Below are 26,566 nucleotides of genomic sequence, written 5' to 3'. Positions count from 1 at the left end.
GGAAACATTGTTAATGTATTATACATCTTTTACTGTGTCAACAGTACATGACCACCTGGGAAATTGATGAGAAACATCCACCTTGGGGAGCTTACATAGCTAGGCCTGGGAAAAGGCAAGATTGACCCACAGGTTGTGGGTGTACAGCAGAGGAAATCAGGGTCCATGTTCTTTCCATGATAGTGTAAATAGTTAATCCTACCCTAACAGAGCAAGAACAGCTGTGAACAAGAACAGTTGTGAAATGAAATGAGTCAGCAACTGTGGTCAAGCAAGAGTGGGCTCTTTGACAGGACATTAACTGAATAATAATTATAAAATAATAAAAGCATTCCCATTAAAATCAAGAAATGAAATAACAGTGTCTTTTATGTCAATATAATTTAATACCATTTTGGAAATTCTGGCTAAAATAATAAGAGTAAAAGATGAAACTATTGAAAATGAATAGACAAATTGAATATTTGAAGATAATGGATTGCAGACATATAAAACCTAAGGGAATTGACTGAAACACTATTTGAATTAATAATTCAGTAAAAAGTGGCTGGATTTAAGATAAATATAAAAAAATGGCAATTTCTCTCAAAACCAGTAATAACTAGCTAAAAAATATAATGGCAAAAAAGATCTACTTTATAATGAAAACAACAAAAATCAAAAACGTTAACTACCTAATGATAACTTTTGTTAAAATGTAAGAGTAAATATGCTATGGTATATAAAGACAGACTATTGTGAAGTTATTAGTTTCCAAATTAATATGGATAATAGAATGTAGTACTAATGAAACAATCGGGAAGAGGGTTTTTTTTTTTTTAACAAAAATTCATATAAAGAATTTAGAATAAAATGCTTCCAAAAATATTTCTAAAGTAAAATATAAAGGTACAATAGTTATATTATGATATTGATTTTAGGATATGTAGTAATTAATAAATGATTTAATTGAATCCATAAAGTGAATAATAGCCCAGGAACATTTATTCAGAAAGGCATATCTAATAAAGATGACATCATAAATCAGTGAAGAATAAAAGGATAAATATTTAGAGCCAGAACAATTATTTTTATAAGAATATTTATATTCTCACCTCACATGCTCCAGAAATTCACACATATAAAATAGCTTTTTAAAGTACAGACTATCAAGGCTGGGCATGTAATAGCATACACTTCTAATTCCAGAGACTCTACAGAGGCTAAAGCAGGAGGATTTCAAGTTCAATGTCAGCCTGGGCAACTTAGCAAGACCCTGTCTCAAAATAAAAAGGGTTAGGGATATGGCTTAGTGGTAGAGCACCCCTGGGTTCAATTCCTAGTATGGCAAAAATAAATAAATAAGTAAGCAAGTAAATAAATCAATGTACAAATCATAAAAATAACTAGAAAATTTGCTGTTAATTAATGTATTTTATTTTGGTTTTACTGGTTATAATCTGTCATGGAATTCAGAAGTTCAGATCACTAATAAACAAAACTGAATTATTAGTTGTCATTTTCCACTTTATTTGTAGATGTTCGAATACCACTAATGTGGAAAGACTCTGATCACTTCGGCAACAAAGAGCGTATGTATGATTTTAATTTGTAATTGAGAAGTTACCTTTAGTGTATAGTAAATTTGTTATTATTTAGGAAAATAGTTATTCTACACTGAAATAAATTGATGTCTTTTGACAAAATAAGCAGAATCTTGTTGAACTGTTGTTTTTAATATAAATATGTTGCCTTTCCTTTTACTAATTAAGATATGATTGCTCAGTGTTATTTTAAGTTGTTTATCAGAACCTGTGCAAGGACAGTAAGTAATGGGTTCAGGGTAGGGAGAGGGGAGGAAAACATGGATTCTTTGACCAGAATCTGGGAGATCTTTTCTGCTTTATTTTGTTACTTCAGATTATTTAACAGGATGTAAGAAAGGAAGATTTTTAGCTTGATGTGATTTTTTTTTTCCTTCAGCATTTTATGACTTTATATGGTCTTCACAAATCTATGTATTGCTTAGGTCATGGAAATTAACCTCAAATGATTTCTAGTTGTTAGAGGCAAAGAGAAAAGATGTGATAATCCTTTATCTTTTTGTCTATTGTGGTAGCTTTGTTCCTCACACTTGAAAAACTGAATCATATTGAGCATAATTAGTTTTATATGAAGAATTTAAAATCATTTTAGTGTTTGTTATTCAATTAGGAAATATAATTTAGTTTTCAAAGGAATGCATGTGGGAATTAAGTAAATCTGATTTCTATAGAGAATAAGTTTTTCTAAAAAGCTAGTTTCTCAATAATGAGGATTTAGCCCTTTAATCACCTAATACTTTTATAACATCACCAAATTAAAAAGCCTAGCAGCTATATTTTTTGTGTTCCCATGTCTACTTTTTATTTATTTGGTTTTCATTTGTTTATTTATTTATTTATTGTGGTTTTCTCCCTTTTAGTTTGGTGTAAAACATTTTGCTGTTGTTGATGTGCCTATTCTTAACCTTTTCTAATAAAAAACGTTTTCTTCTTAAATGAACTTAGAGACCAAAATGACAGAGGTGATAGTGTACACACAACAATAAATTTGCTATTAAGAGTTAATAATTTTCTGGTAATGAAGTGCATGATTTTGGTAGTTTCTTTAGCCTGCTGAGAGTCCTTTATGTTTAATTTAATTTTTTAATACTCTGGTTTAAAGATGAGTTTTAGTTGAATAAGGTATTACTGCGTACTGACAGAATAGCTATTAAAAATGTTAATGGTTACAATATACAATATATGAAAATAAGAATCTAGGATCTATTAACAAATATTTAAGCTGATATTTTTCACTTTCAAGATGATTTTAAGACAGTGTGAAGATTTCTCACGTATTGCTGCTTAAAATGTTGTCTTCTCTAGGATCACAGCGCTATGCCATTTTTTGTTTATTCAAAATGGGAGCTGAAGTTTTTGATACTGACATGGTGATTGTGGATAAAACAATCACAGATATATGTTTTGAAAATGTAACAATATTGTAAGTATCATTAATCTTCAAAGAATGAAAATATCTATGAAGTTTTCTTCCTTCTGGGTTTTTGTTTTTTTTTTTTTTTTTAAAGAATTCTAGTTTGGAGTCTTTGGATTAAGCCCTAATTATTGGGTCCTTTTGTATACCTTTTAAAGCATTAAGATGTTTAAATGTTTAAAATGATTTTGAATATGACTTTATTCAAAATGAGGCTATTTTTTAATGGAAATTTATGATGTAAAATAAAATGGAAAACAATATTAGCAGTAAATATTTGACTCTTAGGATATGACAAATTTTAAAACATTTTATGATAAATATATTTCTATTATTGACTAACTATGAATATAATGGAATTTCATTTAATATTGTTAGATATAGAGTGAATTTGAATATAAAAGATCTTTTATCTCAATAAGAGATGTAGTTATAGAAATACTAAAACAGTATAAAACAACTTTATTTATAAGATAGTCCTGAAGTATGAATCATAAGAAAACCACTTTGGTAAAATTTTGGGGTGTTCTTTTTCTTATGGTGCACTTCTTTCATATACTTCAAAACAATAAAAAAAAAAAAAATGGGTGATCCTCAGGGCTGTTTTTATTGCCCCTGCCCTTTTACAGGCTCGTTTTATTGTGGTCATAATACAGAACCAGAAAGAATTCCTCAGGTAGCCATAGAAATCATTTTTAACCAACATAAGTTTTTCCTGCCATCTTTCAAATTGGCCTAAACCAGTTTGGGATTTGTGTTCCTTTCAGACTTTCAAAGATACTGTCTTCGTATCTTAATGTTAATAGCTCCTGAACTATTAAGATAAAATCAATATACATGGTTTCTGCCTTTTTCAGCTATGAAGCTGCAGCTGAGAATTCAGAGGACTACTTTTGCCACTCAGATAATATTAAAAAGACTACGGCAAACCGTATTTCGTGGTTTCTGGTCCAGTGTCCCATAGTAATTGTATAGTGCAGAAGAATAAAATGTATTGTTCTGGGTTATTAGTAGTAATGCAGGTCTTTTTACAAGCTGTATTGAACCAAAGGAATTTATTTAGTGTCCCCTCCCCTCTAAAACACCCAAATACTTAGGTATTGAGGCTAATTTTTTCCCTTAGTTATCTGAATATATTTGTTTCCATAATCAACTATTGCTAAGGAATTTTTTTTTTTTCTGACAAAATTATCCTGTTAGTGGGACTCTTTTCTTCACATCACTTTGCTTTTGTTTATTTTTACCGCAAAGCCAAAAATCAGGCTTTTTTTTTTTCAGGGAATCAAGAACAATACAATTTACTTGGGAAGAAAACATATGATTTATAATTTTTTTTTAATTCTGTAAATATTTAAAATTGTTCTAAAAATAACTGCTGACAAATGTTCTAAATGTTTAAAAATGTGCTTTTTGTTATGATTCTTTTTAATAAGTATTCAATATTTATGAAGTTCTGGTTTTCCTCTAAATATTGACATTTGTTAGTCATTACCAGGAATACTGTATGTTTAGAAGCTGCCAAATAATAAACTATAAAAATATCTGGAAGTTGTTTCTTGGATTTATCCAAACTATAGATTGGCCATTTAAAAAGTTCATGTTGCATTTTTAAAATCTCTGAGACCCATAGACCTTCCGTCTGCAGGCAACATCTGTTGCTGACAGACCTCTTTTGCAGTCTTAAGTTATTTTATTGTTAGTAACACCACCACAATATTTTATGCTAAAGGTAGTTCATTGTGTCTGAAAATGGGCAAAGCCAAACTTAGCATTTGCTAAAATTGCAGAATTTCTGCATATGAGTTTAATAAATGTGTATTGAGTACCTTCTAGTTCCAGGCACAAGGCTGGGTTAAGAATACGAAGATCATCAAGACAGCACCTCCTAAGGAATTCATGCTTGAGTGTATATCCATTTCTGTTGGATTGTGGGATTTTTCTCTCCTATATAACCAAGTAGTGAAATGTTGTTTATAGTTATTAGTTACAAAAGTGAGGGTGGGATGCCCAATGGTAAGGGGACTAAGTGACTATGAAGAAGAAATGAAATAAAGGTTCAAATTCAGTTTTAGAATATTGCCATCACCCAAACCTGTGTATAGTCAGTCCCCACTATATCCCCTATCCCCAAGGCAACCATTGGTCTTTCCATCTTTATAAGTTGTCTTCTGGACATTTCATGTAAATGTAGTCATGTGAAAAAGAAAGAAACTAAAGGTTCAGCAGATTTTGTTTTGGGGGAACAGTCATATCAGGAAGTTATACATGTAATTTAATACCTTACAAACAGTAGTATTAAAGGCCTGAAAAGGAAAAATAGCATTACAAAATGGCCATAGTATTTTATTCTTTTTAAGTAATATGCCTATGTTCATTTGTTTTGCGGAGTTAAGTTTGTCTTACTTTAGAAGCTGATAGCTCTGAAAGTTGTAGTGACATGTTTAGACCATTTAGATACTGAATAAACAGGAATTGTCTCATTACATTTTAAATGCTGATTTTTAATGTTATGAAAACATCAAAGGATGTTATAATTTTATTTTCTACTGAATTAAATTTCTAACATTATGAATGCCTTTGTTTATAGTAATGAAGCAGGACCAGATTTTCAGATAAAGATGGAAATGTATAGTTGCTGTACAGAAGAATCTTCCATAACCAATACACCAAAGAAGTTAGCTAAGAAACTTAAGACATCTATAAGTAAGCTACAGGAAAGAAGTAAATTCAGTGCTTCAGGAAGAGAATCATGAAACATGTTTGTTCTTCAGTTCTACTATTTTGTAAGTTTTCTAATAGAGTTTTTATGGTAACATAATATACATTTGTGATATTTCAAAGTATATTTGGAGTATGTGTTTACATTTTGAATGGAAAAGCTCCCTGAAGCAGAAACAAAACTTAGTTGTCTGACATTTAGCCAACTGAGGTATCTGTAATATTTTTCCTTTGAAGGTAGGAAGTCATTGACAGAGTGTTTTAGTGGTTTGGAATTCTAATATCTATCAGAAAGAGAAAATATTTTTCTTGAAAAGGGATTGTGTTTCTGTCCATTATTTGCTTCAGATGAGTCTACTAATTGGATTTCCATATGTATGGTATGATTTATTTTCACAGAGCTTGAAATTTTTTATCACATTTTAAAAAATTTATCACTATCACATCTAACAAATTAAAAAATGACTTTATATAATCCAGTATCTAGTCTATATTCAAATTTTACCAATCCTAAATGCCCTCTTGTGATTTGTTAGTTCAAATCAGAATCCAAACAGGTTGCCAGGTGAGGTGGTGCATGCCTGTAATCCCAGTGGTTTGGAAGGCTGAGGCAGAGGGATTGCAGGTTCAAAGCCAAACTCAGCCACTCAAGGAGGCACTCAGCAACTTAGTGAGACCCTACCTCATAAAATAAAAAGCACTGGGGATGTGGGTTAGTGGTTAAGCACCCCTGTTCACACACACACACACACACACACATAAAAGAATCCAAACAGGTCCACAATGTTACTTTAAAAACAAATAAACAACAAAAAATTGGAATTCTCTCTCTCTCTCATTCTCTCTCTCTCTCTCTCTCTCTCTCTCATCTCTCTCTCTCTCTCTCTCTCTCTCTCTCTCTCTCTCTCTCATCTTTTCCTAGCCATTATTGTTTGAAGAAACTGTGTCTTGTAGGATTGTCTGTAGTTTGAATCTAGCTAATTGCACCTTAAACATTTTTTTCTGGTACCTATATTTTCTATAACCTGGCATTTAGATCTGAAGCATTGATTAGATTCAGATTCTTTCAGGGCAATAAACTTCATATCATTAGGTATATTTCCTACTGTCTTGCAATCCTTGTCCCACTTTTGGGTACAGGTATTGCCACCCTGATCCATCCATTATAAAGTTCCCTATCAGTCTTTTATCTAATGCTCTTTACAGCTATTACTGATAACTCTTTAGGGATTATAATTAGGTGACTTTCTAAATTCATCCTATACTTTTTTCCTCAACTGGCATTCTTGCAAAGAAGACTGTTCCCTTATAAACTCTCTGTTTACAATTGCAATACAACTTTTAGAGGAAAGGAGGAAAAACTACTTGATTCTTAACATGTACCAAATTTTAAAATAAGTTGACACCTTAGGAGCCATGGAAGTAAATACTGTTGTTTTATTTGAATTCTTACTTTTTATTGTTTCATGTTTCATTCTGTTATAGTTATTATTCTCTTTGATGCCCAAATTGTTCCATCTTTGATCAGTGGGAAACTTTCAAGGTGATTCTTCATCCTTATGATACCACCTAGTCATTGATAGCTTCTTCTCTCCCTGACACCACTGAATGTTCATTGTCTTGTGTTTTTCTGTGCAAACTTGGAATCACCATTTCTTCATGGAGCTCTGATTTCTTTCAGATACCTTTTTCAAACATTGTGTTGTTTTTTCTCCAATAGTTTTTATGTTTATATTTAACTGGGAAACCATTGACTAGGCTGCATTTCTAGAATTTCTTTGCATGTCTAGTAGAGTTGACTCTTCAACATATCAGTAGCTGTACTGTAATTACAAAAATTAAGTATTTTAAGTGTAAATCCTGGAAGCATCAGTCATCAAAATGTAATTAGATAACTCATGTCAGATGTATTAAACGCGAAATGTGTGTAGCCACTCTAGCATTGTGACTTTCTACCTAGTTTGATTGAGACTTAAACTAACACATATTTTATATCATAACTGAATGCAGTTACATAAAGCAAAGTTCATAAGGCAATACTTGACCTTTATTATTTACAGTATAATTATGAGGTTTCTAGTTGTTTTTAGTTTTTTTCTTTTTAAAGGTATCAGTGAATCATTGTTGATTTTATTAGCCTTGTATAGGGTTCATTCCAGTCTAAAAACCAATCATATAAAATGTGAGTCTTTCCAATAAAAATGTCATTTGAAAAGGGTCAGAGGACCTTTAATTTTCATCCTTGAGATCTAAGACTATCTCAAAAACTTTCTACATTAGGAGTATGTCAAAGATTTGCTGGAACACACTTTAATTCAACCAAAAGGTAATGGAACTATTTCTTTTTGATGATTAAATAATTATATTTCCAGGTTGAAACATAGGTTTTAGAACTGAAAGAGACCTTAGAGATAATTACCTAGTTTAATAGTTTAAAAAATGTTTAAGCAGCAGAATTTCTTATTTAAGAAATAGCAGGACCAGTAGTGTTTCTTATTCAACTATACTGTATCTTGTACACAGTACATTTCTCTCTGGGTCTCAGTTTACTTAAATGAAAGTTATAAAAATGCTTAGATAGAACCATTTCTCTTTTGAAAACTCCTTAGGGACATTTCCAGGGTTTAATACTCCCTTCAAAGGATATAAAATAACAAATGGAGTCTTCAAACAGTTTAAAACTTTGTTGTTTGACAGCAAATACTTAATTTCTTATTCTGTCACTTATTACTTGTCATTTATTACTTGACCCAGCACAAATTAATTTACTCTCTGGGTTTTTTTATCATACTCTGTAAAATGAGAATAATAATAATAACAACAATATCATCTCACTCCATAGGATTGTTAGGAGATTCAGTAAGATAATTCGAGGACTTGGTTGAGTAAACATTTAATAAATGTAGCTCTTACCATTATTGTTACTATTTTTACTGTTGTTTTACCAATGTTTTTCTAAGCCATCTCTTAAATGTATGCTGAAACATTGCAGTTTAGAAGACATAGGATTATAAAATGCAGAGAGTTTTTTAATTTAAAATCATGTTAATAATTTCCTAGCTGAATATCATCTAAATTATTTAGAACCTATATTTAACCTGTATTTCTCTTTGAAGCCTAGAGGTATTTGGAGCAATAACATTATTTTGTATTAAATTATTTTTCATAAGGATGGACATATATGTCTTTTAAGTGTTTACTCTTCTATTGACATTTGTCATTCTACTTGGTTTATCCCAGAATTTAAATACTAATTTTCTTTATGAACATTTCCCATGCAAGTTACATGCCATTTGCTTATTTTATACCATGATAGTTGGTCAAAAGATACAATAATACCTTTTGTAACATTTCAACCACCTCATGTGCTCCTAATACCAGCTTACTCTTCTCTTCTGGTATGAATCCAGAGTATACTAGGTTACACACAGGACTATTTTTACCTGGTACTTCCCTGTCAACTTCAGCACCATGATAGGGGTTTTGAGAATAACATGAATAATCCAAATGTATAAAATGATTAATTTTTTGCTTAGAGGTGATCTAGTTCACTTCTGTAGACTTTAGTTTTAAACCAAAATGGGCACATATAAAACAATGTGTAACTTGTGATATGACATGTGACCAAATATAACTATTTTTGCTGATAAAAAGCATTATTTCAGACTACAATTTAAAGTAGTTGTTTTTCATATCATTTTGCCCCCCAACCCCTGGCCAATGTTATAATTGTTGGCCCATTTGATTAAGAATGTAGCTGATTAAACTTTTGGGAATTCAGTATTAGGGTTGGCAAAAGAAATGAGTGAAATGTTTTAGAAAGAAAATGTTATCCTGACAAGAATGTTTGAAAAGTGAAGTCATTGTGGTTTTGGAAGCAATGGCATTGTAATTAGTCATGGTTTAAAAATGAAGTAACTTGAAATATCATAAAGTATTGTTGGATCTGAAAGAAGACAGTGAACATTTTTGGTAATTTTTAGTATGCTCCCTGATGTGATTCATTTATTCATTTTATTTGTGGAATTTAGCTTACTGAAATTCCTTTAACTCAACTTTCCCATTTCCCCTAATAGCTGGATTAGCTATTTTATGTTCCTTGATAACTATTTAGTACATTATTCTTCACTATATAAACATATACCTTTTAAAATATAATTTTGTGAAAACTGGTAAAATTGAGTGTGACATTTTACTGTACAAAATATTGTATTAAAATATTTAAGAGTAAGTCACCATACTCCATTTTAAATTAGACTAAAGTTACAAAACAGTTATCCTAATCCTTGTCTGAAATAAATGGATTATTTATCTTTTAGGAATAATATTATTAAAGATTTGATGGTATGAAAGATAATACAGTTTTTAAATAAGTTTTAACTAAGTTTTAACTAAGGAATTATTCACTTATTTGTTTATTTAATGAGGTTAGAAATGATTATCCAGCAATTATGTCATGTGGTACATTGTATTCAAAGGTTAACTCAAAATTCTTGGAGTAAAATGTCACTATGTACTATATATTTAGTTTAGTTTTTGTTATTGTTTGTTTGTTTTTGGTGGTGTTGGGGCATCAAATCCTGAGCCTCATGCATGCTATGCAAGTGCTCTACCACTGTGTATTTGTTTTAATTGAAAAAGTTTCTTAATTTTAGACTATTAATGAAGCATGAAGGTAGTATGCTATAGTGGGGCTCTCTTGTTAGCTACAGGTTAGTTACATACTCTGAACTTCATTTTCTTCATTTGAATATATAGGCCGAAGTATCTGCCCTACCTGCCCGTTTTGAACGTTAAAAAAGATAATACTTTTCTAAGTGCCTTAACTTAATATAAGTAGATATAGTACTATGATACTTGCATCTAATAGATTCTTAGGGATGGTTCTCATTATAATATCACTTAATCACATTAATTATTTCATTGGAAAAGTGATATAAATTTGAGAAATAGAATCAAGGAGAGAAAAAGTGTTCCTTACATTCAACGACTGTAAATCAAAACCTTTTGTAATTTTGAGGTGGATTTGCCTCCCAGGTTTTTAAATACCTAGATTTGGGGCATATTTAAACATTCCTAATTACACTGTACATTCAGCTCTTCTCCAAAGTTATTATAGAGTCTTTAATCATTTTAATGGCCATATCATCTATTTTTTTTAATATCATAATTTTGCCATTCTTAGGAGGATGTCAATAATTTTTTGTATTGTTATTTTCAGATGTAGCATTCATGGGAAATAGAGATTAATAATGTCTTGCATATTTCCCTTAAAGTACTTAAGGAAAAAAGTTCTTAGTCACAATCATTTTTTAAGGCCTGAGAAACAATTTAAACATGTAATTTGGTCATTACATAATTTTAGCCTATTCTGCCACACAAATAGCTCTCTAAACATGCCACTTCTCCAGTGTTCCCAGTCCAAATGCACAGTTTATAAGTTTTCTTCCTGGGCACACTAATAGCAATATTTTGTATTCCACTGTGTATTGAAATGACTGTTATTGAAATGAAAACTACTCAGTTGTTTTTGGTGATCAGTGAGAATAAATTACAGTGTCACTCCTAAAGTTTTTTTGTTCTTTTTCTCTCCCACATTTTCGATATTTTTCTTGCTTGACTTAGCATACATGTAGACACCCTGTTTAATACCTTGATCTTAGTTTCATGACCTTCTTGCCTCCATTGATTTTTGTCCTCTTATTCCTTTCAGCATCCATCCCATGATTGTTTCCTCAGTTTTGTCATTACTGATAATTGCCTGCTTTCTTAAATCTTTATAGTAGGTTTTACACCTTTCACCACCTCCTATATTTCCAGGTTCTTTCATTCAATGATCTTGCTCCAGCTTAGTTTAGACTTCAAGATGTACTATTTTATTCTTTTCTAGCATATCTTTCCTTTTGTCATACTTACCTTGGAAGGACTTCAACCTTAGTTACATTCTCCTTTTAGCATCTTTGTAGTGTACCTACACTCATGATGAATAAATGAGGAAACTGGAGAAAAGCAGTCTTTATTCCTTTTTCACTCAAGATAGATGGTTTTCAGTATATGACTGAACAGTTCTATTAAGTTACCCTGTCTTCCACTTTACCTCTTTTTAAAGTATTTCACATAATTTCTCTCTTTCTAACTTTTGGTATCTCCTTTTTATGCCTCATTCACACCTGATAACTTTGTTTCATATATCATGGATATTCCTGAGGTAATTAGGAAACAACTCAAATTTCTTCCATTCATCAAATCCAGCAGTCTCTCTGCATATGTATCTGTTTTCTGTTTCCTTCCTTGTGAACTGCCTTTGTATCTAGGTCCATCTGCTTGTGCCCTAGATTCCGTCCTCTCTGTTACTCTGATCAATTCCTACAAATTTCCTCCTTTCTCCTGCATTATTAGCTTTTCTTCTGCATCATTCCCACAAACACATAAACACCTCCAATTCCACAGCTGTGCTTTATATGAAAAAGTTTTTTATATTTCTATCCCCACTTCCTATCCTTCCATTGTCTTTCAGACCATTTCAGTGATTTCCATTGTGTTACTTTCATCCTATCTTTCAGAAACTGCTGCTCTTGTCAAGGTCAACAGTCATCTGCATGTTACCACAGCTGACGGTCAGTTATTGGTGTTCCTCTTCCTGGACCTTCAGATGAATAACAAAATCATTCTCCATAAAATAGTTTTTTATTCATCATCTAGGACACTGATTTCTTGATTTTTTTTTTCTTCTACCATAGTGACTGTTTCTTTCCTTTCTTCTTTGTTCACCGTTTTTCAACTTAATCTGAGATGATGGAGTATCTGGCCATTGGATTTCACAGGACTTTATAACTTTGATTAAATTTCATCTATATAGTGATAATTCCCAAATTTATATATCTAGTACTTTTTCCTCTACTGTCACCAGGTGCATATACTTAGCTGTCTACCTAATAATACATCTCAATACTTGAAGCAATTGAACTTGCTTGCCAATAATTAAATTCTTACTTCCCATATCTGTTCCTCTCTCTCTTCCTCATTTCAGTAAATAACTGTTTTAGCTTTCTATCCTGTGACGAAATGCCTGAGAAAAGTGTTTGTAAGGTAGAAAGTTTTATTTTGGCTCACAATTTTAGAGGTTTCAGTTCATGGTGGGCTATGATGAGGCAGAACATCGTGGGGGTATGGCAAAGAAAATCTACTTACTTCATGGTGGCCAGAAAGCAGAAATAGAGAAAAGGCAGCCAGGGACAATATATACCTTTCCAGGGCATACCACCAGTGACCTACTCCTCTAACTAGGCCTTACCTACTACAATTTCCCCCACCTCCCAGTAGTCCACTCAGATGACTCCATCAGTTTTATAATTCATTGATGTAGTTAGAATCCTCATGATCCAATCACTTCCCACAAGCCTCACCTCTGAATATTGCTGCTTTGGAGACCAATCTTCAACTCATGAGCCTTTAGGGGGCATTGAGATCCAAATCACAACAATAACAGTTCCATTTTTCTAATTGTTTGGACTTAGAGTCAGAGATGTTCTTGATTCTTTCACAATTAATGTTCATTGAGTCAACATTGAGAATTTATCAAGAACATTATCAATTCCTACCACTCCATCACTGTCATCTAATTCTAGCCTTGAATCAGCTCTTGCCTGGCCAATTTGGAGTAGCTTTCTAGTTGGCATCTTCGTTTTCACTCTTGGCCCATGTGGTCCATTCTCCACACAGCAGTCAGTCATTTAATTATGGCACAAGTCAGACCATAGCAGATACTTCTGCTCAAAACTCACCATTTGGTTCACATCTCACAAAGAATAAATCCATACAACTAATGTGATTATTAATAGGTTGATTTTTGAATAATAACATTAGCTCTTCCATTGTAATTGTTGATCTTAATTGATTCTTTCTCCACAGTTTTCTTTATTAATTTCTCAACTTTTGAAGGACTCATTGTGTACACAGTAGGCAAAAATAAAAACTAATATTGAAAGGCTCTATAGCGCCTTCAAAGTAGCCCACATTAAGTATGAGGGTAATTCCTCTCTTAGTTCTAGCAGCAGCAGAAATTTGTTGATACTTAGTGAACTTTTCCACAAGTCTGCAATGTAAGTCTGACATTATACCAATTGTTAAATGTGACTCGAAATTTACTCATGCATTGTTTTGTTTACAATGTCAAGCTGAGGTTTGGAGACAGAAACATAAATTTTCCTATATAAAATTTGACCTAAAACATTGTATATTGAGAGATATTTCTGGTCTTTAATGATTGTACATTAAAAACCAAGAAACATTCTCCCAGAGGGGAGCATTCTATGGGCTGGGTCTTTGTTTATTAAAAAAAAAAAAAAATGCATGCATTGTGTACTTACTAAATTTATGTATGTTTTTGTTATAAAGATTTTCTTAAAGATTTAGTAAGAGACAAAGGAGGTTTATGAAATGTATCACCTGGCACAGTTAATAAAAATACCCATCAGATATCAATCTCTTCCTTAAAGTTTATCCACATTTCTTTCTCTTTCTCTTTTAACATACTGTTTCATGTTTTGAGATTTTATGGTTTTAGATAATGAAAAAACAAGAAAAGTCACAAAATAAAATTACATTAGCACAGAAAATAAAGTTATTTTTAAAAATTCTCTTTTTACCACCAGAAAGTGCCAGGATATGAAATTTGTCACCAGAATCTCTAGATGTTTTAGCAAGAATGCTCTTTTAGCTTAAGTAACATAAAGGCAACAACTTTAGTGAAAAAATAGATTTAGTAATAAACTCTTCCATTCTTCCACACTATAGATAGAAATTCCAGATCTTTAAAGTACATCACCAGAAGGAGATTTGTTTAATAAAAATAAAGCTGGACATTAGTTAGAGGGGTAGGGACAGATTTTAATCAGGATGTACTGTTGCAATTGGGAGAAAGAATTCAGCAAGAACTGTGCTCCACTTTAATTTGTGTAGAGGTGATCTAATTTGTGTAGAGGTGATCAGGCATTATAAAAGGGAGAATGTGGAAACAGGGAGAGTCAGAGTCAGTAATATGCAAAGATTCCAGTTTCTCTGCATCCTAGCCAACATTCCTTCTTTCTGCATTCTGTTCTTATGTTTACTAATTGCCACCATAATGGGTGTAAAGTGATGTTTTATTGTGGTTTGATTTGCATTCAAAGGACTATTGTTGTTGAATATGGCTTTTTGGTCTTTTCCTCTTTGGAGAAATGCCTGTTCCAAGTCCTTTGCCCATTTTTAAATCAGGTTGTTGTTATTTGTTGACTGTCTAAATATATTACATGATAGAGAACATAAAATTACTAAAGATATATCTTCTTTCTCACCATTAGTGGTGCAAAGTATAATTTGCTAGCTCATACTACCCTAACCTTGGAAAGTGCTGATGATAGCTTCAAGACTCACAATCTGTCTATTAATGGAAATGGTAAGTACATTATGTGTTTTTATTTACTACATATGGTACATCAATATCTATGTGGTGACATTGATTATTTCTAATTTTAATGTTCTGATGTGGATGTTGGCTTAAGTAATAAAGGCATGAGTGATTTTCTAGGTTCTTTCAAATCTATCTATTCCTTTCCCCAAAGAGGAAGTGTTTATTTATCTCTGTGCTGAAATTTGTTCATAAGGCTTAGTAAGAAGAAAAGTTTTTGGTTCTCTGAGTTGAAGTTGGTGACTTTATCCCTTTCCTAGCTGAAATTCAAAGACCTCTTCAAAGTTTGAAATCAAGGAAGCAACCATTCTGTTGATAGAAAACAGAATATCAAAGAACGTAGGGCTAAATTAACCTTAAAACTCAGTATAACAGTGGTAATTGCAGTTTTTTCAAAAGAAATATGTAGGAGCTGGGCTGTAGCTCATTGGCAGAGCTCTTACCTAGCATGTGTGAGGCACGGGTTTGATTCTCAGCACCACATAAAAATAAAAAAATAAAATAAAAGTTCAGCCACAATTAAAAATATGTATTTAAAAAGACTTAAAAAAGAGAAATATGTAGCAATATTAAAAAGGAGGTTAGATGATTAGGAAGGTTTGTAATACTTGGTATAAACTCTACCAGATTATTTTATTAGTGATGAAAATATTGAGCAGTTTTAGTATAGTAATTTGGAAATATGATTTGGATTAAGAACTCTTATTCATTTTCTAAAGAAAAGTATGTAAAATTATGTGGTAAATGTGCTATTTTATACTTGTTATAATATTGGTGACTTTGTACCAATGGGATTAATGATTTCACATTATTTTTTGAGGTCATAAAATTTTCATTAAAAATAGAGAAAACTTTGTGAAATGTAAATGTACAGTTCAACAAATAATTGTGAGATGAATATCTGCATAATCATCTCCATGTCATAAGTGAATCATCACCAACATTAATTTTCCTCAACCACTCAACTGTTGTAGTTTTTATGGTATTTGTTGCCATGTTTTCTTTATGGTTTTACCACCTGTTTATCTTTCCCTAAATAATATAGTTTTGCCTAGTTTGGAATATATGTGGATGGAATTAAACTTTCCTTGATTTTTGTTCATCATTCAATATGTATGCATTTTATCTCTTAATAGTGTTTCTTTATATGATTATATCACTATTTATCTTTAATACTGATCAAATTATTTGAATAGTTCCTGGGTTTTCAGCTTTTCTGTTTCTTGAGTTTCAGTGAGTTATATTTCATAGATATATATCCATTTGATCTAAATTTGATGTTTATAAGTATTAAATTCTCCATAATATTCTTATATCCATTAAATTTTGGTAGCATTATCTACCCCCCACTCAATTTCTGATATTAGCTTTTGTACCTTCTCTGTTTTTATTGTTTCTTTTCATTTTCATTCTTGCAATAGGCTTGTCCTTTTTATAATCACTGGTGTGTTCTATATATGTTGATTACTTGTTAGGAATGATTATAGTCTACATATTCTACATTACTTCAAAAAGTATGTTAAAATCTCCTGCCATGCTTGTGGATTTTTCTAGTTCTCATAGCTGTGTCTGTTTTTGCTTTATATAATTTGAGTCTTTGTTACTTGATGCACACAATTTTTAAATTGTGGAATTTTGTCTTTTCTTTCACCTGAAACTTTTTTACATTATAGACATGCCTCTTCAAAGAGCATTATATTGAACTTTAATTTTTATACAGTTTGAAAATCTTTTGTTTGTTTTTTGTTTTTACTGGAGCTTTTAATCCTTTTTATATAATATCATATAGTTATACTTTCAGATTTAAATCTGCTGTGATAATCTGTGTTTCTTTTTGTCCTTCCTGTCCCATGGTGGTTTATTTGGATTTTGGTAGGCTTTTATTTTTTTCTTTTTTAGGGATTGGTGACATATATTATTTCACCTTTTCCCTGTTCTAATGAAAGTTATACACTGTTTTTGTCATCTTTTACAAATTACCCCTAAAAATCTTACTCATCATACTTATTAAAATCTAAAATAAAACTTAGTTCTCCCTTTTCCTCAGACAATGGAAGGACTTTTGAACAGTTAAATTCCATTCCCGTAACCTATATACTCTTATATATTATAATTCTCTTTGTTTTAAAATTTCATAAGATAATTTATACATATACTATTTATTTAGATTTACCTACATGTTCCTATGTACTACTTGTATCTTGTGTCTTATATCATGAAAGAAGTGCACCAGAAGGAAAAGAACATCCCAAGATTTGACCAAAGTGCTTTTCCTATGATATGTACTTCAGGATTATCTTATAAATAAATCATTTTCCTTCTTCTAAAAGCATAATACTTAGAATTTCTTTGAGTAGGTTCTTTTGCTATCAAACTTCTTGATTCTGTCTGAAAATGACTTTGTTTAGCTTCATTTTGAAACTCTTTTTACAGAATATAGAAGTTTGACAGTCTTAATTTTTTTCTTTTCAATAGTAAAAATATAACCACTTTATTTTTTGTTTCTTTTACTGGTTATTGAGAATTATTTGTCAGTGTATCACCTCTGTGAAGCTATTGTTTCTTTTATTAATCTCTTTGCCTTTGTCTGAAATTTCACTGTGATATAATTAAAGGGTAAAGTTTATTTTTATTTCCACTGCTTCAGTCTGTTATAGCTTCTCTAATTGTTTGCTGATATGTTCCATTAGTTGGTCAAAATCTTACATATCTATTTAAACATCTTCTCCATTTTCTTGCTTTTCTCCTCCTTCATGCCTTTTAACTTATGTTGTTTTTTTTTTTTTTTTTTGGCGCGGTACTGGGGATCAAACTCAGGGCCTTGTGCTTACGAGGCAAGCACTCTACCAGCTGAGCTATCTCCCCAGCCCCCTTATGTTAGTTTTTCTTTATTGTATCATCTATTTTTCTTACCTTTTATAAGGTATTTTCATCTTTTTGTCTCTGGATATTTTTATGACCTGTCTTCCATTTCCCTTATGCTTTTTTCAGCTAGGTCTTATCTATATATGTGAAATTCATACACCAGCGTGTTCATTTAAGTTTTTGTGTCTCTCAACTCTAGTGACTCTATTTGACTTTTCACATCTTTGTGTCACTTTCAATACCTGCATACATCTTTAATATTTTGTTTTTAATTAAAGAATAAGCATAGTTATTTATAGTTGGTGTCTAATAATTTAAATATATAGAGTCTATGGTTCTTTACTTCTTACTCATGAGGTCTTGATTTCTTGCATATCTGGTTACTTTTGTGTACTTATCAATGTAATTGAAATTTTATATATACACAAAATTGATGCCTTTGGCGGGCATCTGGAGGAACTCTCATTTCAGGTACACTTTATCCAAAGACTATTCCTGACTTTCTCTGGACCTTCCCCAATCTTCCCCTCAGGCAACTGGGATCTGGGCAGCAGGGTTGCTCTATTTCTACTTCACCTCTACACTATTAATGATCCCTTTAGGGTACCATAAAAGATAAGCATACGTAGGTAGCATTTCTAGTTGAGCTGCTTACATTGTGCTGGCCCTGGAATTTGCCTTCTCTTTTGCTTCTCATATCTTGTAAGATCATTTCATCATGTTTAGACTTGTTGGGATTAGTAAATGCACTCAAGACTAACACATTTTTTTGTTCACTTGCTGATTCTCCTTTCAGGTTTGTCCTGGTAAATTTTTACAGTCTCGTTACCTCTTCGTTACTTTTGGAAAAAGCAATATTAAAAGCAAAAATATTAAGTATTTTTGTAGTTTTCAGTGGGAAGATTGGTTTGAATAGTGCAGCCTGAGATCACCCAAAACTTGAAGTCTATAACAGTATATGCATTATCAATTATATCAGAAAATCTGATAAAGTTTACTATTATCCTATTGGTATTGGTTCTCTGGAGTTATTATTACCACCATATAGTGAGTACCTATAATGTTTCAGAAACTGTCCTAAACACTTAAAGCTGTTTTTACTCTTGCATTCTGTAAGATATAGTTAATGTGGAAGCCTTATAATAAAGTGATTAATAGTGGGAACTCTGGAACAATCAGTCTTGGATTTATATTCTGGTTCTACCAGTGTCTGGTTCTGTGACCTTCATAAATTCCTTATTTTATTATCATTTATATTTTACAGATGGTAAAATACAGCTTAGAGAAGGTAGATAATATGCTAGATCGTGTAGCTAGCAAGCAGTTGCATCAGACTGCAAGCAAGGACAGGCTGTGCTCCTGTACTTTGCTGTCAGGCATAGTTACCATTAAAGTACCCAAAGACCAGAATACTATGACGTGTGAAGATAATGGAATTGATGAAAGGCCCCATTCTTTCAATCAAGTAAGCTGAAAAGTAATGGAAAGGAATAAAATTCACAAAGGAGCATCAGTTTTCATAGTAATAACCTCAGTTGTCTTCAGTATAATTCTGAAGTATGTTCTGTATGATTACTAGCTTCTCCTTCAACAAAATATTGATGGTCAAGTAAGAATGGAAGTATAGTTCTCTCTTAGAAAAAACACAATTTATGCATAGTAAAGACTCTGAAAAGACCTGTGCTTAAGACAGTAAAACCCCAAAACTATTGACATTGAAACATGTAGATTCCACAGAACAAATTTTAAGAAACAGCAGACTCTTTGCCTAATTATTTTTATGCCATAAGTATTTTCCTGGAAGCATATGTAAATTAAAATTCTGTAAAAGGACTGTATTTTTAAAAAGAAGAATGCTTATTATGAAAAGGAAATTTTTCTATAGAAAAAAGTCATATTCTAACATTTGTTAATGTAAATCTATGTGTTATTGTGGTAGGTTTTTCCCAAAATTATGCCAGTATTTACCAAATACTGTAAAATTAAGAGAATATTTGAAAATTAGAACAATTTTATTGTTATTGCTTGTTGAAGGACACAACCCAAATGGCATCTTAAGGTTTACACTTATCATAAAGAAATTTTTATATCTTTTATAACTACAATGTGAAACTTGACTTACATGTAGTTGAAATGCTCTCAGGATTCTGTCCAGCCTGTGTTTGGCTTTGTTGTCATCGTTTTTCCACTTTTTTTTTTTTCAAATGTGTGTGTGTGCTGGAGACCAAGCCCAGCGTCTCACGTGACTCATGAGAGCTACTGGCTCTCTACCACTGAGCCACAGCCCCAGTCCAGTGGCATCATTTTAAAACTCCTGTTTGTTGCCCATTTGAAGCTTTAGATGAATTAGATAAATTCTTTAAGTAATGAAAAGTCAAATTTCTCTTTCATTTCCTGTTTCATTTCTTCATATCTTTAGACCTCCTTTGCTTAGAAGAGTTAGGTGTTGTGGTTAATGTATTACACAAGGACTAAAAGGTAGCATTGAAAAATGGAAAGGGCATGGTTTGACAGTGAGATTACCCTAGCCATGAAATCAGGAAAAGCATCTATTATGTGCCAGACATATAATAGATGTCATGTATGCATTCATTATCTTATTTTCATAACAAACCAGCTACCTAAGTAAGCGGTATTTTTTAAATAAGAAATTGATGCTTAGATATTTAAGTGGCTAGCCTTAGCTGCCATATTTCTTGTCAGAAGTATGAAGGAGCTATAACTCTGTACTGTCTTACACAGTGATCCCCAACTGTACAGAAACCCAGGTTAGAAGTGACAGGTGATTGCAGAGCCTGGACAGGTAGACTGTGGAGCAAGGAATTCTATATCCACTGTCCCTCTTTAGGAACTACAGGCAGGAAGGAATTATTTTCCTTTACATGCCATGATGTCTCAACTTTTACCAGAGAAACACATTATTACATGTGGTATTTTGGCTCCAAATACATTATTGATTGCACTAAGTTTACATTCTGGTCTGAGAATCAAATCATTGTTATTCTGTTTCTTTAGGAAGTGTATTCTAACTTAAAAACAACTGACTTACTGGTTTATGTATTTAGAACACAATTCATTCATAAATCTGAGATTCCCTATATAAAAAATTTTCTGATATACTACTCAGATACATGCCTTTATGGAATTTTTATCGCATTTCCTGTCTGTGTTTAGAAAACCTGACTCTCATTTATTTATTTGTGTCTACATGTTTGAATCATTGTGTGTATTGAGTTTATACATTTTTTTCTCCCAGTTGAAGCCCTGTATTTCTAAAAGATAGCAGCTTTAACATGGTATTAATAAAAAGGATTTGAATAGTCCCAGAAAATTTGTTGTGTGCTCTTCCATGGTAGATTGTTGGGTAGGTAAGTTGTTGAAAACTTTTTGGTTTTACTTTTTACTCTTTGTTTAGGCTCTTCTTTTTCCTTTAACCAAATACAACACCTTTGCTACCCTGCATCTATGAATTAAATAGCTTTATTTTTACCCAAAACAAATTTTTTCAGAGTTACTTAGGCTTTTTATGTAAACGGTAATTATAGCCAATGGCTAGCCACTTTATAGGTGCTACCTGTGAGAGTGCAGTGAAAACTTCAAAAGTCAGCACTAAGAGTCCGGGGTAGTCCATTAACAGTTGAATTTTTATTTGTACCCTGATGCACAGAAAAAATTATTCAGTACTTTCCTTCTGTACATATTACATTGAAGGAATTTCAAGATTTCCCCACCCCCAAAAAATGTACTATAGAGAATGCTTACATGATGCCCAGTTACCCTTGAGTATGTTAATAGGTTAAGCACCATCAAGTTATTACACTGTGTCACCACAAGTACTAACTCAGAAAACTAAAACATTACTGACATCTAATTCATTCAAAGTTTGCTTATTGTTCCAATAATACTCTTTATAGTAAAAAAAAAAAAAATCCAGTGCAGAATTACACATTATATTTAATTATCATGCTTCTTTTTTAAAATATTTTTAGTAGTTGTTGATGAACCTTTATTTATTTACATGTATGTGGTGCCAAGAATCAAACCCAGTGCCTCACATGTGCTAGGCAAGCACTCTACCACTGAGCCATAATCCCAGCCCTTATCAGGCTTCTTTAGTTTCTTTCAGTTTGGACCACTTCCTCAGTCTTTTTGCTGACTTCATTACTTTGACATTTTCAGTATTATAGTTGATTATTTTGTAAAAGGTTCCTCAATTTCAGATTGTCTGATGCTTTCTTTGGATTAAGATTCAGAATATATATCTTTGACAATGATGCTGTGTTCTCATTGTATCCTATCAGGTGGCATATAATTTGATTCATCCAGTACTAATGTTTGTTTTGATTACTTGGTTAAAGTGGCAGTTGTTGTCTACTGTAAAGTTACTCTTTTGCTTTCTACTTTGCAATTAATACATATTTTATGGTGGGAGTGGGGTACTTTGAAACTATGTAAGTATACATTTCTTATAAGACTTCTACTTTATGGATTCATGTTTTCCTTTTTTACCCCCTTGCATTGATCTCGTTTATTTTAAGGTTCAAATTATCCCAGATTTGGTCAGTGGAAGCTCATATTTAGTATGGTGCGCATCTTTCTGATATCTTTTCTTTGAGCACTTCCTTGCTCTGTGACATACCTAGGTATTCCAGCTTGTCATGTATTTCCCCTGCCCTATCCCTGGAGTCAGTCTATTCTTGATGAACACTGGTTACCCTTCTTCCTGGACATAGGCCTCTGATACACTATGCCAATTCACACCGTGTGTGGATGGCTTCTTCCCTGTTCTCAGTCTCTGATTCCCGTGACTGGGATGCCTGCCGAAAGTGGTCACTGTTACTCTGCTTGAGCTCTGACACTTCACATCAAGCAGTCACTCCATATGGGGGCCTTCCTCACTCTGCTGCGGCTCTGACTCCCCACACCACACTCTCCCTTATGACTCTACTACCCACCTCTGGCTGCCCTTCCACAGGGATGCCCTCCTCACTCTCCCTACTCAAGACAGATTCCCCAGTGTAGACTGTGCCTGGGTGTGAACATCCTTTCAGCCTATTCAAGTTCTTTTGCCTCACTCTGGCAGCCCTCCTGCTTACCCACATCCTGTCTGGTTCCCATACCAGCTCAAGCACAGCATAGCTCCTTTCCCAATCCCTGCACAGATGATCTTGGGAGCTACACCTAATAGATTATGACATAATTGTTCAGTAAGGGAAGATGGAAGAAAGTTGTTGACTGAAATAATGTTTCAATTCAGAGAATCTTCTTGATAGTTATTATAATGAGCAATAAGTAGAATTTGACAAACATAAATCAATTTATTAGAATTTTTAATATTAAAAGATTACTTATAGTTACTGAATAATCTCTATTGTATAATTACTTTTAAGATAAAAACTATTAAGAGACTAAAAGATCTATGATTATTCCAGGTAGTCACATCCTCTAAACTATCAGTTTAATATTATCCTATCTTCTCTACTTTCTCATACTTGATTGTCATTAAATATTGTGCTGGTATATGAATAGGTAAAACCTTTATATAAAACTAATTTAAAAATATGTTCATGTAAAATGAAAAAAACCTATAAAAAGAAAAATACCAAAATGTGCAATGACCTCAAATAACTGTATATTTGTAACTTGAGTTTTTTTTTTTTTTTTCTTTCTTTCTTTCTTTCTCCTTTGAATAGAGGAGTCTTCATTTTGGCTTCCCTTATATGGTAACATGTGCTGCCGATTAGTTGCCCAGCCAGCTTGTATGGCTGAGGATGCATGTGCAGGATTTCTTAATCAGCAGGTTAGAGGACTTTAAATATCCTACAATTGTAGCCTCAGTTGAAATCCTAATATACAGACAGCTGTCTCATCTGCTAATATTGAGAAGTCTTTTTTTAAATGTCTGTTTTCTAAATGTTAAGACATAGTCCGTGGGAAGTACTAGGGTGAGAAGGATGGCAAGGGCAGGGGCCTGATGCAGTTATGATGGCTATGGAGCTACTTCTCCATGGTCCTCTGCTCCATGACCCTGCAGTAAGTAGCAGGTAATCGGCAACAGAGGATTCCTTGTGGAAACTGATGGTGGCTGTGCAACATCTCTCACAGAAGGGCGCTTCTGGCAAACAGCTTCTGGCACAGTTTAGGCCTTTGGGCTTCCAAAGCTGCCTCTGTGCCACCTACTCCTGATTTATTTATAGACATAGTTATTTATATTCAGTAAATAATTAATTGTGGGCTTCAATGAATCAATAGCTTTTTCTAAAAGATTCCATTAGGGGGAAAGAAAATTTGCATTCTTACCAGGTAGTCAACATTTTCTAATGTTCTGAGAACAGTAAGGGAAAATTATATTTTCAACATTGAGAGTTATTTTTATAATTTTCCTGAGTCATTTGATGAATTGCTGTGAGATTCTAAGCACTAATTTTTAATAGACTAGCTTTTCTAGAACTGCATTGATTTATGATTTTATGTGTGTAAAAGTTATATGGTAATAATTACCCTCATGTTGCTTAATGCTTTTCAGAATTCCAGACTTTTCTTCTCTGATATTAACTTACTCAATTTGGAGCAGTTGAATTTATTGTATAGCAAATTAAAGGATTATTCTATCACATTTTAAAAGTCCTAAAAAATGAATATGTTTAATAATTTAAGTATTGTGTTGGATATGTAGTGAAGGTGATAATAATTTAAAGTTGATTATTTCTTGATTTTTTTTTCAGCAAATAGTAGAAGGTCTGATTATTTGGAGAAGGTTGTATGGTGTTTTGAGAGGAGGTAAACTGTATTGTTTTTATAGTCCAGAAGAAATTGAAGCTAAAGTGGAGCCAACCTTGGTAGTGCCCATTCATAAGGTAAAGGAAATGCTATTTTGAAAATAAAGCATTTATGTAGTTTGTTCTTGTCCACATATTTCATGCAAATTGTTGCCATTTTATAAAGAAAAGGACTGATAAAAACAGATTAGTTCATAAAGATAATATTTACTCTGTTCATATTTTCTTTGCTTTATAGAGTTTATCCATTAAAGGAAATGCTGTATATTTCCTAAGAACAGAGTAAGAGAAACCAATACTGGTAAATAGGTTTTAAGTCAGAAAATATAACTCCACATTAACAAGATATTTACATTTTTCATGAACTAAAAGATTATATAAACATAAAATGTTAGCTAATGTTATGCTGATGCTCTTTGTAGTTTATATTCAAATGAACCCTTTAAAAAATAATCCTAAGTATATTCCTTCTGATTTCTTATGAAATTTATGGGCAGTTCAATCTTCTGTCAGGACAGGGAAGTCTGACAGTCCATTTAGAATACATGAGTGCTTATACTGCACTTAAAAAGTAGTACTTACCACCTAGAGAATCTATTAAACGTATAACTAATTAGAACAAATAAAACATTTAAAAAAAAACATATATATTACTGGTCTGATGCAAAGAAGACTATTGAAATTTAGTTACAATTTTTTCACCTAAAATTCTGTAGGAAAACTTTCCAAATAAAGCAGACTTAGTTTGTTTTTTCTCACTGTTCATCTATTATCAAGTCTGGTGTCTATTAGACAGTTTCCTCCTCCTCTTTTTTATAGTATTCCTACTCTAGAACACTTTAATGATATTTCTAGAGAAAAATACTATATTTTCTTCCTGTGGGGCAGCACTTGTTTCTAGTTTTACTTTACTTGCCTTTTGAGTGGTTTAACTGAAGTGAGTGCATGATAAAATAAGAACTATCACATCTGTTAAGTATATGTTCTACTTTGAACTTTAAAAAAAAATGTAAAATTGTATGTCCTTTTATGTAATAGTATATTCCTGAAAACATGTGGGCACTGGTCTTCTGATCTATAAGGGCTTGAGTTTAGTTCCATAATCTTTCCAATAATAAGTTTTTATCTCTCTATCCTGCTTTTAGAAGTTACACTGCTTTTTTCCTAAAGGAAATCCTTTAGTGAGACTTTTTTTAAAAAACAAGTCTTATATGTGTTTTGTTGTTGTTGTTGTTTTGGGTACTAGGAATTAAACCCAGAAGTGCTTTACCACTGAATTACATCCCCAGTCCTTAAATTTATTTATTTATTTTTTATTTTTTATTTTTTTTAGTTTTGAGACAGGTTTTCACTTCTCACTCAGTTGCTGAGGGCCTCCCTAAGTTACTGAGGCTGACCTTGAATTTGTAATCCTCCTGCCTCAATCTCCCATGTCACTGAGATTATAGGCATGCACCACCAAGCCTAGCTAATGAGACTTTTTATAATATTGTAGGGACTACCTAATTTAACTTTTGTTTATTAGACGTATTCGTGTTATTACTAAATAATATAAATAAATAATTCTGCAATATTATTAAAGTGAATTTATTTAGAAATATTAGGTTTATAGAAATGTGATTTTCATAATGGAAAATTAATATCGTTTTTATTATTTGCCACCTTTTATTTTATATAGGTTTGTTCACATAGTTTTTCTCTTTTATCTCACTTTTTCATATCTTAGTCTTTTGAAAATTTTGAATATACAAAAGAGTTA

General features: G+C 32.2%; 1 protein-coding gene across 1 annotated transcript in view; it reads left to right on the top strand.

Moving 5' to 3' along the window:
• Rtkn2 (rhotekin 2) overlaps positions 1-26,566 on the top strand; it is an 80,495-nt gene that overhangs the window by 29,407 nt on the left and 24,522 nt on the right. The window contains 7 exon segments of the mRNA XM_047553497.1: positions 1,518-1,571; positions 2,889-3,006; positions 5,585-5,710; positions 5,712-5,780; positions 15,057-15,151; positions 23,722-23,828; positions 24,754-24,885. Of these exon segments, the coding sequence (XP_047409453.1) occupies positions 1,518-1,571; positions 2,889-3,006; positions 5,585-5,710; positions 5,712-5,780; positions 15,057-15,151; positions 23,722-23,828; positions 24,754-24,885 (701 nt within the window).

This window comes from Sciurus carolinensis, chromosome 5, assembly GCF_902686445.1.
Source record: "Sciurus carolinensis chromosome 5, mSciCar1.2, whole genome shotgun sequence".
In the NCBI taxonomy this organism is placed as follows: domain Eukaryota; kingdom Metazoa; phylum Chordata; class Mammalia; order Rodentia; family Sciuridae; genus Sciurus; species Sciurus carolinensis.
Note: the sequence above shows the minus strand (reverse complement) of the source record. Positions and strands in the feature narration are given on the sequence as shown.